Source organism: Erythrolamprus reginae, chromosome 9, assembly GCF_031021105.1.
Source record: "Erythrolamprus reginae isolate rEryReg1 chromosome 9, rEryReg1.hap1, whole genome shotgun sequence".
NCBI lineage: Eukaryota > Metazoa > Chordata > Lepidosauria > Squamata > Dipsadidae > Erythrolamprus > Erythrolamprus reginae.
Genome location: NC_091958.1, coordinates 35,942,648 through 35,961,666, shown reverse-complemented (window position 1 = coordinate 35,961,666; position 19,019 = coordinate 35,942,648). Strand labels below are relative to the sequence as shown.

Sequence of the window (19,019 nt, the reverse complement as noted above, 5' to 3'; positions counted from 1 at the left end):
AAATTAGGAACTGAGTCAATTCAAAGCTGACCAAGTCAAACAGACAATTTGCAGGAGATCTAACTTGCCACTCTCCTTATTCAATCATTGCAATCTGCATTTTCTTTGCTACCCAGTGAATCGGTAGAATAGTTGGTGCTCTTTCAAATAAAGGTTCAATAATTTTGAAAGGCCATAGCAGGAGTTAGAGGGCCCAATCTTAGGAGGAACATAATAATTGTTATGCTTTTCTGAAACTGTTGGTGAAGAGCGGTCTCTGTTTTGCAGTTTGCCAAAAAAAAAACCCCACAATATTTATTTTAGTGATTCTGATTTCTCTGGTATTGCACTTCTTGATCACAGACAAAATATCCCATTTCTCCAGGCAGATATCAAAACAGCAAAATGACAAGGTAAAACTGAACTACTGTACTTCAGTATACTTATCCCAGTGTTTCCCAACCTTGGCAACTTGAAAATATCTGGACTTCAACCCCCAGAATTCCCCAGCCAGGAAATGCTGGCTGGGGAATTCTGGGAGTTGAAGTCCAAATATATTCCAGTGGCCAAAGTTGGGAAACACTGACATCCTACTGAAATAGTATACTTTTACATGAGGCTACCTTTGAAGAATGTCCAGAGACTGCAACTGGTTCAAAATGTAGCTGTGCAAGCTGTCATGGGCCTCCCTAGATATGCCCAGGTGTCTTTCCGCATGCTGCACTATTACCTACTTCTCTCCAAACACAATTCAAAGTGTTGATGTTGAATTTTTAAGCCCTACATGGCTTAGGACTGGATTACCTATGGGACCGTCTCCTGCCTCATGTATCCCATTGACTGGTCAGGGCCCACACAGTTGGCCTTTTCCAAGTCCCATCAGGCAGGCAATGCCAGCTGGCAGGCCCTAGGAGAAGAGCCTTCTCTGTGGCAGCCCCTGCCCTCTGAAATCAACTTTCCCCAGAGATTCGCACAGTTCCCACATGTGACTGAATGTGAGTGGCTTACTGACCAAGATAAGTTTTCAAATAGGTGCTTGGACTCTTTTTCAGATTAAGTCACATTGTTTAAGTCTCTACTCAATCTGTATAGTCTGCAGGACAGAAGGAAAAGGGAGGACACGATCGAAACATTTAAATATATTAAAGGGTTAAATAAGGTTCAGGAGGGTTTAAGTGTTTTTAATAGGAAAGTGAACACAAGAACAAGGGGGCACAATCTGAGGTTAGTTGTGGGAAAGATCAAAAGCAACATGAGAAAATATTATTTTACTGAAAGAGTAGTAGATCCTTGGAACAAACCTCCAGCAGACGTGGTTGGTAAATCCACAGTAACTGAATCTACGTTTCTATGTTATTTGAAGAGCCATAAAAAAGGACAAATGATAGACAGCATTATTTGTTGAGGAGCACAGTAACATTTTAAGGTTTTGTACAGAACTCACGAGGTTCAGAATGATAACAGATTAGGCAAGTAGCTCAATTTTTTTGCTATAAAAGTTCAGTTCCAAATAATGATTAAAATGATTAATGCTTTTATGGGTGAAAACATACTATTTAATTTTTTCCTATTTTAAAAGTCATTAAAGATCATACTAACGTACTAGAGAAGGAACGACAATAAAAAAACTATTAAGTATTCAATAAATAGTGCATAAACTTACTTCCCCCATTGCGTCCCCCGTCCCCCTCTGGAGGCAGCAGCCCATTACTGGAGACTCTATACCAGTGATGGTGAACCTATGGCAAGAGCCGTAGCTCACATCCAACGTTCATGTGTGTGTCGGCCAGCTCATTTTTGGCTTGCACAGAGGGTCTGGAAGGGCATTTTTGGCTTCCAGAGAGCCTCTAGGTGGGATGGGAGAGTGTTTTTATTCTCCCCTGGCTCCAGGGAAGCCTTTGGAGCCTGGGAAGGGTGAAACACGAGCCTATTGGGGCAACCAGAGGTTCGGAAACAAGCCGTTTCTAGCCTCCAGAGGGCCTCTGAGGAGCGAGGGAAGCTGTTTCCGCCCTCTCCAGGCATTACCGTGTTTCCCCAAAAGTAAGACAGTGTCTTACTTTCTTTTTACCCCCAAAAGCACCACTACGTCTTACTTTCGGGGTATGTCCTACATTGGAAAAAAATTGAAAGGGTCGCGTTCCCGAAGGCATCTCCCCAGAGTCCAGAAGGGCAGCCGCAGGACAGGAGCCTCGTGAGCCCTTTTCCAAGTTCAACCTCAGGGCTCCAAGCGGCGTGCACGCAGAGCCGCAGACGCATGTCGGGGAAGCGTGTTTCTGGAGGGGAGGAGCCGCTCTGCGCAGTTGGGCAGCCCCACCTGCCTGCCGGAAAGGAGGCGGGCGAAGGAGGGCGCAGCTCCGGCCGCTCGCCTAGGAGCCGGTCGGCCTCGCTGGCCGCTTGCAGCTGAGCCTCGGCAGGACTCGGTTGCTGGGGCGAGCGCCTTCGCTGCAAGCCGCCGCCAGCTCAGCTTGCTTCGGACCAGCACCGGCCTTCGCTTTGCCAAGCCGGGGAAGAGGCAGTGGCGCCGCGGCGAGGCGAAGGGCGCGCGGGGAGCTTGGAAGCGACGTCATTGGGCTCCCCCCCGGCAATACCTCCGTGTTTCCCCGAAAGTAAGACATATGTCTTACTTTCGGGATACGGCTTATATTAGCCGACCCCCCTGAAACCCCCGATACGTCTTACAATCGGGGGTGTCTTACTATCGGGGAAACAGGGTAGATTATGGCACACTCGCATGCACGAAAGCACGCACGTACGCTCTTTTGGCACCCAAGGAAAAAAAGGTTTGCCATCACTGCTCTATACCATTCCATACAAATGGCTATCCAGTCTTTTCTTTCCAGTGATGGAGCATCTACAGCTTCTGAAATTAAGCCATTCCACTGGTTAATTTATAAGTTATGACCTATAAAGCCCTACATGGCATCGGACCAGAATACCTTTGGGACCGTCTTCTTCTGCATGAATCCCAGTGGCCGATTAGGTCCCACAGAGTTGGCCTTCTCCAGGTCCCGTCGACTAAGCAATGTTGTCTGGCGGGGCCCAGGGGAAGAGCCTTCTTTGTGGAGATTAGGACTGCCCCCACCCTCCTCGCCTTTCGTCAGTCATTAAAAACTCATCTCTGGTGCCAGGCATGGGAAAATTAACACACACCCTAATTGTCAAGGTTGGTGTATGGTTTGATTGGATTGTGTGATTATTTTATTATAAGGGTTTTAAATTGTATTTTTAAAAATTGGATTTGTACACTGTTTATTTTGTTGTATGTATGTATGTGTGTGTGTGTGTGTTTGTTTGTTTATACTTGTATGCTGCCCAATCCTGAAGGACTCAAGAACCGGGAAATATGACCTCTGACTGGCCCCATGCCCATTTATTCTCTGCCTCCTGAGTCCCAGCTGATCGGGAGGAAATGGGGATTTTGCAGTAACCTTCCCCTGGGAGTGGGGTGCAAATGGAGATTCTATCTATCTATCTATCTATCTATCTATCTATCTATCTATCTATCTATCTATCTATCTATCTACCTATCTACCTACCTACCTACCTACCTACCTATCCACCTATCCACCTATGTAATCTACCTATCCACCTATCTAATCTGTCTGTCTGTCTGTCTGTCTACCTACCTACCTACCTACTGTTGTGGTTCAGCCTGAGCAAGATCAAAGACCAGCTGCGTCTATGCTGGCTCCATGCCCGGGGGAGTCTCAGAGCGAAGAGGAGAGTTCTTGGCAGCCAGACTGGGGAGATAACAATCTGGAAAGTGACGAGGAAGAGGGGCCTGGGAGCCCTGGGGAGGGGCTCTCTCAAGCAAGTAGCTTGGAGTCTCTGGAGTCATTGGATGATGAGGCACAAGCTATCATTAATATGCGACAGAGATGCATAGATCAAAGGAGGCAGCAACTGAATAGATATTATCAGCGTTGAATGAGGAACACCAGGGCTTGGGTGTGGTCCTCATTAGCAGGGAAGGGTTTATAAGGCATGAGAACCATTCCAGCAGCGTGGAGTGTTATCACAGTGGAGTTGGAGTTATCTTCCTTTTCTCTCAGCGTTTTGTTCCTGGCTCGTGGCTCAGCAGTCTTGAAGACCCGTGGGAGGTTTGTGCCTGTTAGCAACAGCCTCGTTTGTCATCAAGGATCCTGTGTTTTTGTATGAACAATTGTCTTCGTGTATCTATTTGGAGTTCCAGTGCTTTCCTGACTTGTAAGGACATTTTCTGTTGGCTTCTTTTCTCTTTGCCATTATAAAACTGTGTTTGGATTCAACCGGTGTGTCTGGCTTATCTTTTTGGGTTGGTCATATCTTCCGGAGTGACCCAGACAGAACACCTACCTACCTACCTACCTACCTATCCACCTATCCACCTATCCACCTATCCATCTATCTATCTATCTATCTATCTATCTATCTATCTATCTATCTATCTATCTATCTATCTATCTATCTATCTATCTATCTGATTTCTATGCCGCCCTTCTCCTGAGACTCAGGGCGGCTGAGATTTTGCCATGTCCTTCCCCTGCCACACCCACCAATCCATGCCCACAAAGCCAAGCCACAGCACACCCACAAAGCCATGCCCACAGAACTGGTAGTAAAACAATTTAAATCCCGCCACTGGTGAGGTTGGTGCAGGAATACCCCTAATAATTTAATGACTTGGCATAGTCTGACAACTCTCTGCTTACTCAAACTCCTTTAACTTGCTCAGACTGAAGAAGCTGTTTGGTTGAGCTGAAACCAACAAGAAAATTAATTCAGGTGCCATGAGTCAACTTCCAGACAATACCCACTACAGCTTGCTGGATAGTTTAAGATTTCTTCGGATTAATGAGATACAGTAGAGTCTTGATTATCCGTCCTTTGGTCATCCGAAATTCTGGATCATTCAATGTCACGGCTCCTTGGAGACGTGGCTGTAGGCATTTCTGCGCCCCCAGACATGCCCCCAAATATGGCAGCCGTGACAGGAGAGCAGTCCCCAAGGACTGACTTCTCTCTGCAAAGCCTCAATTGGGAGGAAAGAGGTGGGGAGGTGGATATGGTGGTGGGGAGAGCCACTTCTCACCTCTCCTCCACACACAGCTCCCCTGCAGGCCAGGAGGAATGTGCTACCTAACCCTCCCAATAACCCGTTCCCAGCTGTCTTTCCACCCCTTCCTGCCCGGCCTCTTCTCCAGGTCTATCCGCCCAAAGGACTGCCTAAGGCACCCGATACCCATCGCCCTGCTCCCAGGTGCACCAACCTGGCCACCCAGTGCCATCTTCCAGGTAGGAGGGTGACGCAAGAGGAGCTGGGGCAGAGGAGGCACAGGTGTCTGCAGTGCCCAGGTGGGCAGGTGAGCGAGCTGGAATGAGCAAAGCCGAGGGCAGCAGGGGCCCCTCTGGGAGGAATTATTATTATTATTATTATTATTATTATTATTATTATTATTATTAATTAGATTTGTATGCCGCCCCTCTCCGAAGACTCGGGCAGCTGGAAGTTCATGCCGGCAGCGGCTTGGGGCAAGCCGAGGAGGGAAGGAAAGAGTCCACGAGTGGTGGACGGAATACCCGTTTGCTTTTAGTAATTCTCCTGCCTTGATTTTGAGTCAGGTAAAGACCCCATACAGTAGAGTCTGGATTATCCGATAATTTCAGCTATCTGACTATCAACCAGCCCGTTTATGTTGGATAATCCAGACTCTACTGTACACAGATTCAGCCTCGATGGAATAATATCAATGAACAATAATAGCAACAGTTAACAGTATTGGGATTTGAGACTGCCTCTCCTTGAACATCTATCCACATCAGATCTGGCAAGAGTTGCATCTTACCAGTTCCATCTACTATGGACTTTCATTGGATGGAACCCAGGAGGAGCTGTTTGGTTTTTTTCTGCCATGATTCCCCATCTTTTGAAAACAACAACAATAACCCATCATTATCTCAAAACTTGGATTGGCACCTGAATCAAATCAAATCAAATCTTTATTGCAGTCTTTAGGAAGGGTTCAAACAGTTAGCTCTGCAGTTGTGCCTGGGCTTCAGCAATGGCTACATTAAATAATATTCGTGGGTTTGACTGGGATGATATGTTATTGCATTTTTAAGCATGGTTTTGGGAGTTGCATGTTGTTCTGTCTGTTTGTTTTTACGGTTGCTGTTGTTGTTTCTTTTAATTGCTGTGAGCCACCCAGAGTCACTCTGGTCCAGATGGATGGCTACACAAATGTAGTAAATAAATAAATAAAAGCACAACTCTTTGAGAAAGAAGCACTTTGGCATCTGAGTTTGGCTCCAGGATGCTGCTGTCAAAGGGATACATTTAAAATGTTACCCTTGCAATAATGTTAACAAACCCACTACAAGCATCTTAATTGAACTGCAAATTATTTCCTTTTACATGGTAAAAGGAACCCATTAATAATATGATGTCTTCATTCATTTAAAATGCAATTAGTTAATGAATTAAGATAAATTAGTCTTAAATGGTGGGCTGGCCTTGGTTTGAACAGAAAGTATATCAGCACTTTTGTTCCCATTGTCCAGGTAAGTTGCTTAGTAATCTTAAAAGAGGGGTGGGTGGGGGTGGGATAATTAGTTTGTTTTTAATTGCAGTAAAGAAGATCTAAAGTATCTTCTTATAATTCCTATATTCTTTTTTTTTTTAAATGTACTGTTTCTTGCAGTTTTTCTTTTTCCTGTTCCTTAATTCCCAAGTGGGGAAACTTTGGGAAAAGCATACATATGTGTGGCACAACCAAGTATAGTGGTTTCAAACTGCTTTGAAACTCATCGAATTTGGTACTCAACACATTGTGATACAAACATGTTGCCTTGATATTCATCGTTTGTTAGGTACTCAGTGCTGACAACCTAGAACCATGATGGTGAACCTATGGTACATGTGCCACGAGTGGCACAGAAAACCATATTGGTGTGAACGTAAATTCAGGTCAAATGGGCATGCATGTGCCAACTAGTTGATTTTTGGGCCTTCTGGTACCACTGGGAGTTGGGAAACAGCCTAGAAAGATTCTGAAACCTGGAGAGAACAAAAAAATAGAACTCCCAGTTCAACTGGAAGTCAGAAAACAAAACATTTCCAGCCTATGGAGGACCTCAGGTGGGGGGGGGGATTTTCATCCTCGCGAGGCTCCTAGAAAGGCTCTGAAACTCAGAGAGAGGGGGGGGAGGGAAATGGAACTTGCGGTTCAGCCGGAACTTGCCTTATTGGCTATTTTCTGGCTCTGGAGGGCCTCCATTTTCATCCTTCCCAGGCTCCTAGAAAGGCTCTGAAGCCTGGGGAAAGCTGTGAAAAAAATGAATTTCCAGTTTGTTGCATTCCAGCAATAGCTGGTTTTCTGTTAAGGAGGGAAGTCCGAGAGCGTCCATTGGCTGGCTACACTGGACAGCAGGGTATTAATAGCTGTTAGGTCAGGCCTGAGACATTCCTTTACTTCCGGTTGCCTGTGCTGTATTATGACCGCCTTCTTCTTCCTTAAAAATAAAGCAACTCAGTTTATACGAGTCCTTGTTCTTCAAAGGGCTTAACACTGGCGACGAGGGTGTTTGGTCTTGCTTGCTGTGTGTTCTGTCAATTCTGCCTTCTTGCTTCGCTGCCACTGCCTGCTAGTGCCTCTGACAGCTTTGAGGTCACACCACCATTTTTTTCTTTTCATTGTCTTGCTGCTGTTCTGGTTTCAGGCTGATACATGGAATAAAGGAATTCTCAATGAATCTCATTGTAAAACATACCCACAGAATTGGCCTTCTTCGGGTCCCATCGACAAAACAATGTCATCTGGCGGGACCCAGGGGAAGAGCCTTCTCTGTGGCAGCCCTCTGGAATCAACTCCCTCCGGAGATTAGGACTGCCCCCAGCCTCCTTGCCTTTCACAAACTCCTGAAAACACATCTATGTCATCAGGCATGGGGAAATTGACATACTCCTAGCCATTATGATTTATGAATGGTTTGTCTGGATTGTATGGTCGTTTTATATGTAGTTTTTAAAATTGTTTTTTTTTAATTGGATTTGTAGATATATTGTTTGTTGTGGCAGCATACAAATCTAATAAATTATTATTATTATTATTATTATTATTATTATTATTATTATCCTCTTTATTTTCTCCTTTACATTTCAACTATGCAAGCAGTTTTCTTTCCTCATCATATCTCAGCAACTAAGTAGATAAGCTTGGAAGTAACATGAAAGACATTCCACAAGTCATTCTAAAATTTATGCCTAATTAGGGCTAGCCAGGAGTCATAAAGAAACAAGTAATAAATCACACATCATAGCCTATGCTTCGGAACAAGTTCGAGATGTAGCCATTCTCTTTTGCAAGATTGAACAAATTCAGCATCTATTCCGTTTCACACCCAGATGTGAAGTAAATCCTTAATTAATTACTCTCTAATATCTCCACCCTCTTTCTTCCCAGTGTTTCTGAAATGTTCGAAAACGAGTGTCCCATTTGAGTCACTCGAACTCATGTCTATGTCATTAGCTCCGTGGTCTTCACTAACATTGCTAACTGTTGGTAGAGCAGGGAGATTTATGATCTCTAAATCCCACTCATCCTCCAAATCTGAAAACTTCTCACGCGGCATGGGAGTACACACAACAGCTGCTGCCACCACTCTCACTGACACAATGCTAACTTTGACAGAGAGCTCTGCTGTTTCTTCGCCTGCCAGTCCTGCCGCTGTTTTTGTGCTTCTCAGCTGGGCCTCCATGAGCAATCCAAAGTCTCTCTGGCCCTAAGGAATCATTGAGGGTTTTTTGGGGGGGGTTGGTGGTTTCTCTTCTGACCTCTGCTGTGCGCCTATTGCTTCGGCTTTCCTCTGCTCGATTGTATTTGCGCCCACTCATGTCTTGGCAAAGCTCTCACCCTGCCTCCTTCGATCCGTTCGATCTGGCAACAGACACTTGGGACAATTTCTTGCAATGTTTCGAGTGTTATCTACAAGCAAATGATTTAACTCAACTCTCAGAAGCACGGCAGAGAGCCTGTTTCTTAAATGTTTGCGGTAACACCATGTTCTCTACAGCCAGACAACTCGTGGTTCCCCAAATTGTCTACAAAGTGCCCTGGCCTGAGCTCCTGGCCAAGTTAATGAATCATTTTGCCCCCATTCCATCATTAACATGGTTCAACCAGAACCTGCCAAATGGGCCATTTTCTGGCTCCAGAGAGTCTCTGGGGGGAGGCTATTTTCATCCTCCCCAGGCTCCTAGAAAGGCTCTGAAGTCTGGGGAGAGCAAAGGAAATGGAACTTCTGGTTCAACCAGAAGTCAGCAAACAAAACATTTCTATCCTTCAGACAGCCTTCCGGGGGGAGGGGAGAAGACCATTTTCATCCTCCCCACGATCCTAGAAAGGCTCTAAAGCCTGGGAAGAATGGGGAAAAAGCAAAACTTCCTGTTCAACCAGAGCTTGGCAAATAGGCTATTTTCTGGCTAAAGAGGGCCTCTGGAGGAGGGGGGACAAGAAGGTCATTTTCACCCTCCACAGGCTCCCAGAAAGGCTCTAAAGCCTAAGGAGAGCCAAAAACTGGAATTCCCACTTCCACCAGAAGTAATCAAACAAAACATTTCCAGCCTCTGGAGGACCACCTGGTATGGGAGTTCTCATCTCCCCAGGCTCCCAGAAAGGCTCTGAAGCCTGGGGAGAGCAGGAAAAAAAAGAACATTCAGTTCAACATGGCAAATGGGCCATTTTCACCCACTCCAGGGCCCTAGGAAGGTTCTGAAGCCTGGGGTGTCAAGACTGGAGCCTACTTGATGCAACATTCCAAATTTTGGAATTTTACGATAGAATTGTAAAACTACCTAGTCATGATGAATATGCAAATTGTAGTGTGGCCTGATTGGCTGACAAAAGTACATAATGCAGTGGCATGTGGCTTGACTTGAAGGTATTGTGGCTTAGTATGGTTTAGTGCAGGAGTGGGCAATTAATTTTGCCATGGGGCCGCATGAGAAATTGGGATAGTTTTAGAGGGCCAGATTAATATAATTAACCCAGTTCTACCCAATACTGTATATTATCTTCCATTTGAACATCCGACACTTTGCAAGGAGAATTTTCTGCTCTCCTTCTCAGGTAGCAAAGGTCACCTGAGACCATCCTGCTTGGAGTTACATTCATGCCAGCCTGGGCTCTACATTTGCTGTCTTCAATGCTACCAGAATTTTGAAACTGGGCTTCTAACCATTTCCAGAAGAGCTACAAGAAAATCTTTGTCAGTTCAACTTGAGTTCAGTGGGATTTTGTCAAATGGCATGCTTCATCAACTTCAGTGCTAAAAGGTATGGTAGAAGCAGGGGTGGGCAACAGGCAGGACGGGGAGGAACACAGTTCCACCTGTGGAAATGAAGCTGTATGCCCAGCTCCAGCTGACTATCCTCCCCTCCCATCCTCCTCCTCACCCTCAGAAAGCGGCAGGGAGACCAGCACCGGCAGCAGATGCCTGGGGCCCATTTCCTCCTCCCTCTTTTCTCAATAGCTGATCGGCACCCGTTCACCTAGCTACGCAGCCTGAGGTGGGGGCAACCCAGGAAGGAGAGTGAAGAAAACGTGAAGCAAATTGTCACCCCAGAGAGCGACACTGGTGAGGTTGTAGGACTTAACAGTTCACTTGAACGATGATGATTGTTGAAGCCACTCCCACCTGGTCACGTGGATGGCAAGCCAGTCCTACCCAGTCACATGACCATCAAGCCACACCCACAAAACAAGCCACACCAAATTTTGGCTGCCCATTACTGGATAGATGATAGATAGATCAGAGAGCGAGAAAGAGAGAGAGATTTATTGTGATAGTCTTATTTACATTCTCTTCCGGGAAAGGAAAAAGGCATAAAACTAAATCACAGCAAAGCACAAATTGTTAATAGAAGTTAATAATACATCTTTTATGCCACAGTGTCCACCTATAAAACCCTGTATGGCTCAGGACCAGACTATCTTCTGGACCGCCTTCTGCCACAGCGGCTGATAAGAGCCCACAGTGTTGGCCTTCTCTGGATCCCGTCAGCCAAACAACACCAGCTGACGGGCCCATGGGGAAGGGCCTTCTCTGTGGGGGCTCCGATTCTACGGAACCAACTTCCTCCAGTACCTTCCCCAACTTACCGGCCTTCCACAAAGCTGTAAAGATCTGGCTCTTCCAGCAGGCCAGAAATTGTGGAGTGAATGGAATCCTAGATTACTAGGAATGTGACTGAGAGTATGCATGTTAGTGGGACTTATTAATATTTTATACTGCTTTATACTGTTTTTATATTTTATTTTTTATACTGTTTTTATATATTACGTTTATCTCTTGGAAGCCGCCCAGAGTCCTTCAGGAGTTGGGTGGCATGTAACAACTACTAATAAATAAATAAATAAAAATTACAAAATCCAACTCATTCATCTAAAAGCATAAGTGTTGCCTCCATGAGTCTATAAGCTGTATAAGATGTGATACTTTATAACCAGGGGCGGGCAGCAGGCAGGACGGGGTGGAACACAGTTCCACTGGCGGAAATGAAGATGCATGCGCAGCTACAGCAAATCGGCGGCTGTCACTTCCTGGATTACTGGTCTCGTCTTGGCTTTCCTTTTTCCCCCCTGTTTCTGCTGCTACCTCTGCGCTCCTTGCTTTTTTCCTCTTTCCTCCTTCCTGGCCTCGGACGAGCTTCCCTCTCTCCTGCCCGGCTCCCCTTCAGCCTCATGTGGCCATCTCCCACCTGAGGTGCAAGCAGAAGGTGTGGGTGGAAGCGGCGCTGGCAGCATTTATGCTTCTGGCAGCACCCATTCACCTAGCTACGCAGCCTGAGGCGAGTGGGTGACCCAGGAAGGAGAGAGCAGGAAACATGAAGCAAATTGTCACCCCAGAGAGCAACACTGGTAAGGTTGTAAGTCGAGGACTTAACAGTTCACTTGAACGATGATGATCATTCAAGCCACTCCCACCTGGTCACATGGCCGGCAAGCCACTCCTACCCAGTCACATTACCCTTAAGCCACACCCGCAAAATAAGCCACACCCACAGTGTGGCAGAAAATTTTTTGGCTGCCCATTACTGATTATAACATATTGTTCTTTTTCTTTTCTTTTCCATTCTTTTCTTTCCTTTTTACTTTTCTTTACTTTTCTTTTTTTGTCCTTTGCAAACCAAGCATGCTGCCGCACGAATCCCAGCGACCGATTAGGTCCCACAGAGTGGGCCTTCTCCGGGTCCCATCAACTAAACAATGTCGGTTGGCGGGCCCCAGGGGAAGAGCCTTCTCTGTGGCAGCCCCGACCCTCTGGAACCAATTCCCCCCAGAGATTAGAACTGCCCCTACTCTCCTTGCCTTTCGTAAGCTCCTTAAGACCCACCTGTGTCGTCAGGCATGGGGGAACTGAGACATCTCCCCCGGGCATATACAATTTATGAATGGTATGTGTGTATGTATGTGTGTTTAGAAAATGGGTTTTTTAAATGTTTTTAGTAGAAATTTAGATTTGTTGTAAATTGTTTTTTCACTTTGTTGTGAGCCGCCCCGAGTCTGCGGAGAGGGGCGGCATACAAATCTAAATAAATAAAATAAAATAAATAAATAAATACCGGAGTGGAATATCAAAAAGAAGTAGATAAGTAAATTGCACAATTCAGCCTCAAAATGAGTCTGTCCAGCTAAGTCCTAGCAGCTGAAGAAGACATGGTTGGTTAAAGAAATGTCATAATGCTTGGCCTCTACATATTTCTCTCAAGGTTTCAATGACTTTGACTTTAGCTTTTCAGAAAACTTAAAAATCTGACTGTTCCTTAAGGCACTGGGGCGAGGAATTTGGTCAGCCTCTCCTCCATACTTGAATGAGAAAGTGTATTATTTGTGGGTCTTGGGACGTTGAATAATGTTTAGATAAACATTTTTCTTATATTGTTTTTCAATGTCACTGAGAGTGAGATGGGCAGCTGAATACATACATAGACACCTACTGAAAATAGATAAGCAATACAAGCAAAAGAAAGAGTAATGAGAAGGAAATCATTGCTTACCCCAAACATTTGCCTGAGGTCTGGATCCCGAAATCTGAACGGAATATTTGAAACATGCAGCCGCTTGGGCTGTGATTTGTTCTCTGTGCTTTCAGAAGTTTGTGTCTGTTGCTGACCGTCAGTCTGTGCTGCATCGTCCGTCTGCTACAAGAATTCGAGAAACAGAGGGGAGAGAAAGTTAATCAAGCGATCAGAATCTATTTGGCACTGCGACTTGCAGGTTCCCTTCCGAAACTGCAGTGCAGTTATTGGGGCAAGGTGCTTGCAGCAATGGTGGAAGAAGTGGACAACCTGCAAATAATCACTGAGTCACCCAAAGCAAAGTTAAATCCGACTGGGTTCTCCCATTGTTTCATGTCTTGAGAGGTGGGATCCTGTTAATAATAATAATAATAATAATAATAATAATAATAATAATAATAATAATAATAATAACAACAACAATAATAATAATAATTTATTAGATTTGTATGCCGCCCCTCTCTAAGGACTCGGAGCGGCTCACAACAACAATACACCATGTACAAATCTAACATTAAAAACAATTTAAAACCCTTGTTATACAAAGAAAACAATCACACAACCTAACAGACCATACATAAACCATAATAGCTAGGGGTATATCAGTTTCCCCATGCCTGGCGACAAAGATGGTTCTTCAGAAGCTTTCAAAAGGCAAGGAGGGTGGGGGCGGTCCTAATCCCTGGGGAGAGTTGATTCCAGAAGGCTGGGGCTGCCACAGAGAAGGCTCTTCCCCTGGGTCTCGCCAGATGGCATTGTTTAGTCGACGGGACCCGGAGAAGGCCAACTCTGTGGGACCTAATCAGTCACTGGGATTCGTGCAGCAGAAGACGGTCCTGAAGATATTAAACACAAGGTGCTTCTGCCTTCAAACTAGACTGCAGAAAATATGATTTCAGCAATAGAGCAGTCAATGCCTGGAATTCACTACCGGACTCTGTTGTTTCCTCCCCCAATCCCAAAATCTTCAACCTTACATTATCTACAATAGACCTCTCCCCTTTTCTAAGAGGTCTGCAAGAGACATGCATGTGCACCTTCGTGCCTTCTGTCCCTGTCCTAATCTCTTTTTATCTTTTCCATCTCTACTTTATACTTATATTATGTTAAATACTACAATATTATATTTGTACGACAAACAAACAAACAAACAAATTACTACTCAGATGAGGTTGCTGGAAAGTTTTGCAATTTGCCCAGAGAAATTTCGCAGAGTAAAATGTGTGACATATAATTAATTCATTAGATAGGCATTCCAAGCAACGCACCCATAGAAAGCAGAATTCTGAGGCAGGAAATTCCTTAAAGAACGATTTATTGGATACATCATATTGGCATGACTGGTGAAAATTCCCGTGGCTTTTACCTAGTTAAAAAATAAATGTTTCCCCTGTCCCCCAAGTCACTGGTCACACTGTCCAATCCAGGTGTTGGCTGGTTGCTTGGTTACTTTACTCCCCCTCTGGCTAGCCACCTGTGAGAATGTTCTTGGTTCCCACAGGAAAACCTTATTGTTTTGGCTACAAAACACTACCTTCTTCTGCTTTGTGGCAATCCTGAATTGGCCAAGATGGCCTCAGGCAGGTTCACCTCAGGGCTGACACATTTATTTCAGGTAGTCCTCGACTTACAACAATTCATTTAGTGACCAAAGCTAAAACAGCACGGAAGAAAGTGACCTATGGCCATTTCTCACACTTAAGTTCGTTGTAGCATCCCGATACAAACATGATCAAAATTAACATAGTTGGCACCTGACTCACAATTATGAAAGCTAGAGTGTCCTGGGGTCACGTGATTCCCCTCTTATGACCTTCTGACAAGCAAAGCCAATAGAGGAGTCAGATTCTCTTATTTATTTATTTATTATTTATTTATTTATTATTTGGATTTGTATGCCGCCCCTCTCCGAAGACTCGTGGCGGCTCACAACAAGTGTAAAACAAATAATAAATAATTCAATTAATTAAAATATTTAAAGATTTAAAAAACCCCATATACTAACAGACACACACACAGGCATACCATGTATAAATTAAATGTGCCCAGGGGGAGATGTTTAGTTCCTCCATGCCTGACGGCAAAGGTGGGTTTTGAGGAGTTTACGGAAGGCAGGAAGAGTAGGGGCAGTTCTGATCTCCGGGGGGAGTTGGTTCCAGAGAGTCGGTGCCGCCACAGAGAAGGCTCTCCCCCTGGGGCCCGCCAACCGACATTGTTTAGTTGACGGGACCCGGAGGAGGCCCACTCTGTGGGACCTAATCGGTCGCTGGGATTTGTGCGGCAGAAGGCGGCGTCGGAGGTATTCTGGTCCGATGCCATGAAGGGCTTTAAAGGTCATAACCAACACTTTGAATTGTGACCGGAAACTGATCGTCAGCTAATGCAGACTGCGTAGTGATGGTGAAACATGGGCATACCTGGGTAAGCCCATGACTGCTCTCGCAGCTGCATTCTGCACGATCTGAAGTTTCTGAACACTTTTCAAAGGTAGCCCCATGTAGAGAGCATTACAGTAGTCGAACCTCGAGGTGATGAGGGCATGAGTGACTGTGAGCAATGAGTCCCGGTCCAGATAGGGCCGCAACTGGTGCACCAGGCGAACCTGGGCAAACGCCCCCCTCGCCACAGCTGAGAGATGGTTTTCTAATGTGAGCTGTGGATCGAGGAGGACGCCCAAGTTGCGGACCCTCTCTGAGGGGTCAGTAATTCCCCCCCCAGAGTAATGGACGGACAGATGGGATTGTCCTTGGGAGGCAGAACCCACAGCCACTCCATCTTATCCGGGTTGAGTTTGAGTCTGTTGACACCCATCCAGGCCCCAACAGCCTCCAGGCACCGGCACATCACTTCCACCGCTTCGTTGACTGGGCATGGGGTGGAGATGTAAAGCTGGATATCATCGGCATATTGATGATACCTCACCCCATGTCCTTGGATGATCTCACCCAGCGGTTTCATGTAGATGTTAAATAGCAAGGGGGAGAGGACCGACCCCTGAGGCACTCCACAAGGGAGAGACCTCGGAGCCAATCTCTTAACAACCATGTTATTAATTTAATAACTGTTGTGATTCACTTAACAACATCTGTAAAGAAAAGACAAAACTCACTTAACCAATGTCTCAATTAGCAGTAAGGCTCAATTTGGGGTGTATTATTTATTTATTTATTTTATTTATTCAATTTTTATGCCGCCCTTTTCCTTACATTCAGGGCGGCTTACAACATGTTAGCAATAGCACTTTTTAACAGAGCCAGCCTATTGCCCCCACAATCCGGGTCCTCATTTTACCCACCTTGGAAGGATGGAAGGCTGAGTCAACCTTGAGCCGGTGATGAGATTTGAACCGCTGACCTTCAGATCTACAGTCAGCTTCAGTGGCCTGCAGTACAGCACTCTACCTGCTACGCCACCCCGGCTCTATGTGAAGGAATAACCTTCTTCAGTGTCCAAGGACCTGTTCTTTGTCTATACCACACTTTCCAAAATTGCTGAAATTGTAAATAACTGTAGGAAACATAGGACACGGTACTTTTAAAAATCCTTGATATATAAAATGGGGAAAGGGGAAGAAGTATTAGGATTAATAGATCCCCACCCCCCTGCCTGTGTGATTTTAGCATGTGTCTATTATTATTTTGGCAAATAAATGATGATCTCATCAGCCTGTGGGAAATCAGGGATACATATCACAATGGTAATTATTTTACATAACTAGCTGGATTAAAGGTGCTAGAAAGGAAAGTATTATGCAGATACATGGATGAAAATTTGCATGTGGGTTTCTAATCATTTTCTGCAGTAATTTACTAAGAACTAATCTCAACTTTTAAGGATCACCTAATTTTCACTAGATACTTAAGAAACAACAAAAAGAAGATATCAAAAGTTCGGTTTCATGACTGGGAATCTGTTCGCAGCAATAAAACAACAGCCTGTTATTTTATGAATGGATTTTTATATTTTATGAATGGATTTTTATATTTCTATGAATGGATTTTGACCTGGTTTGTGTTTTTATAGGTTGGTTTCAAAATTTGAGTACCAAGGTAGGAAAGTCCAGCATAAAATTGTTTTTATGTTCATAAAAAGTTACAAAATCATGCTTTCACTTCTTAATTGTTCTGTTTAATCTTTCCCAAAGTTTTTTTCCCCCTAAATCATTTTGAAACAGCCAATTGGGTTGGATCAAAGCCCAGTATGTACAAGAAAAGTAAGATAGTTTTAATTAATATAATTTAAGGGACTTCAAAGCAAGAACAGCCAAGTGGAATACAACATTATTTATCTCCAGTCTACAACACAGTACTTTCAGCAGTTCCAAGAAGACTCCGCATCCATTTGCACTATTTAGGTGATCCTGAGACACATATCGAAAATAATGCAAATTATCAGCTATCTGCAAGAAGTATAAATAGCAATATCGTTTAGACTTATAGATAGCTTCACTGTGCTTTACAGCCCTCTCTAAGTGGTTTACAGAGTCAGCCTATGGCCCCCAACAATCTGGATCCTCATTTTACCCACCTCAGAAGGATGGGAGGCTGAGTCAACCTTTAGCTTGGTGAGATTCGAACTGCCAAATTGCAGGCAGTCGGCAGTCAGCAGAAGCAGTTTGCAGCACTGCATTCTAATCACTGAAGCACTGCAGCTAAATCCTTCCATTCCCCACCATCCAGTTAGAACTGAAAAAGCTTTTTGGATGAGAAGCAAAAGGTCTTCAACACCCCCCCCCCCCCCCGGAAAGTCCTCTTGAAAAAGCACCGTTGGGATAGCCATGACCTGGATGACTGAGTCTTCGGAGAGGGGCGGCATACAAATCTAATAAATTATTATTATTATTATTATTATTATTATTATTATTATTATTATTATTATTACTGTATTATTATTATTTTCAATAGACAGTCCTAAATGTATAAAATGGTCATAAGTCAGTTTTTTCAGTGCCGTTTTAACTTTGAATGGTCACTAAATGAACTCTTTTAAATTGAGGACTACCTGTTTATAAAACCCAATAATGTTTTTGACTATGCTGGTCAGGGAATTCTGGGAGTTGCAGTAGAGTAGAGTAGAGTAGAGTAGAGTAGAGTTGAGTAGTCGAGTAGAGTTGAGTAGAGTCAAGTCGAGTAGAGCAGAGTGAATAGAATAGAATATAATAGAATAGAGAATAGAATAGAGAATAGAGAATAGAGAATAGAGAATAGAGAATAGAGAATAGAGAATAGAGAATAGAGAATAGAATAGAGAATAGAATAGAGAATAGAATAGAGAATAGAGAATAGAGAATAGAGAATAGAGAATAGAGAATAGAGAATAGAGAATAGAGAATAGAGAATAGAATAGAGAATAGAGAATAGAATAGAGAATATGATATAGAATATAGAATATAGAATATAGAATAGAGAATAGAGAATAGAATAGAGAATAGAGAATAGAGAATAGAGAATAGAATAGAGAATAGAATAGAGAATAGAGAATAGAGAATAGAATAGAGAATAGAGAATAGAGAATAGAATATAGAATAGAGAATAGAGAATAGAGAATAGAGAATAGAGAATAGAATAGAGAATAGAATAGAGAATAGAATAGAGAATAGAATAGAGAATAGAGAATAGAGAATAGAGAATAGAATAGAGAATAGAGAATAGAGAATAGAGAATAGAGAATAGAGAATAGAGAATAGAGAATAGAGAATAGAGAATAGAGAATAGAGAATAGAGAATAGAGAATAGAGAATAGAGAATAGAATAGAGAATAGAGAATAGAGAATAGAGAATAGAATAGAATAGAAAAAACTTTATTGTAACTTAGAATGTACACTATGCATACAGCTCTCAAAGGATCATCACCTCCAATATATAGGTTTATATATGTTCATACATATGAACATGACAAAATAAATAAATACAAAACTATTCATATACCCACATATCTTATATAATGCGGAGAAACAACACAGTCTAGTTCAGATGTTTACATG

General features: G+C 43.7%; 1 protein-coding gene across 2 annotated transcripts in view; it reads right to left on the bottom strand.

Moving 5' to 3' along the window:
• RBFOX1 (RNA binding fox-1 homolog 1) overlaps positions 1 to 19,019 on the bottom strand; it is a 438,314-nt gene that overhangs the window by 212,192 nt on the left and 207,103 nt on the right. For both annotated transcript variants that reach the window (XM_070760820.1, XM_070760821.1), the window contains one exon: positions 13,016 to 13,159. In XM_070760820.1, coding sequence (XP_070616921.1) covers positions 13,016 to 13,159 — 144 coding nt within the window. The remainder of the gene's footprint in view (positions 1 to 13,015; positions 13,160 to 19,019) is intronic.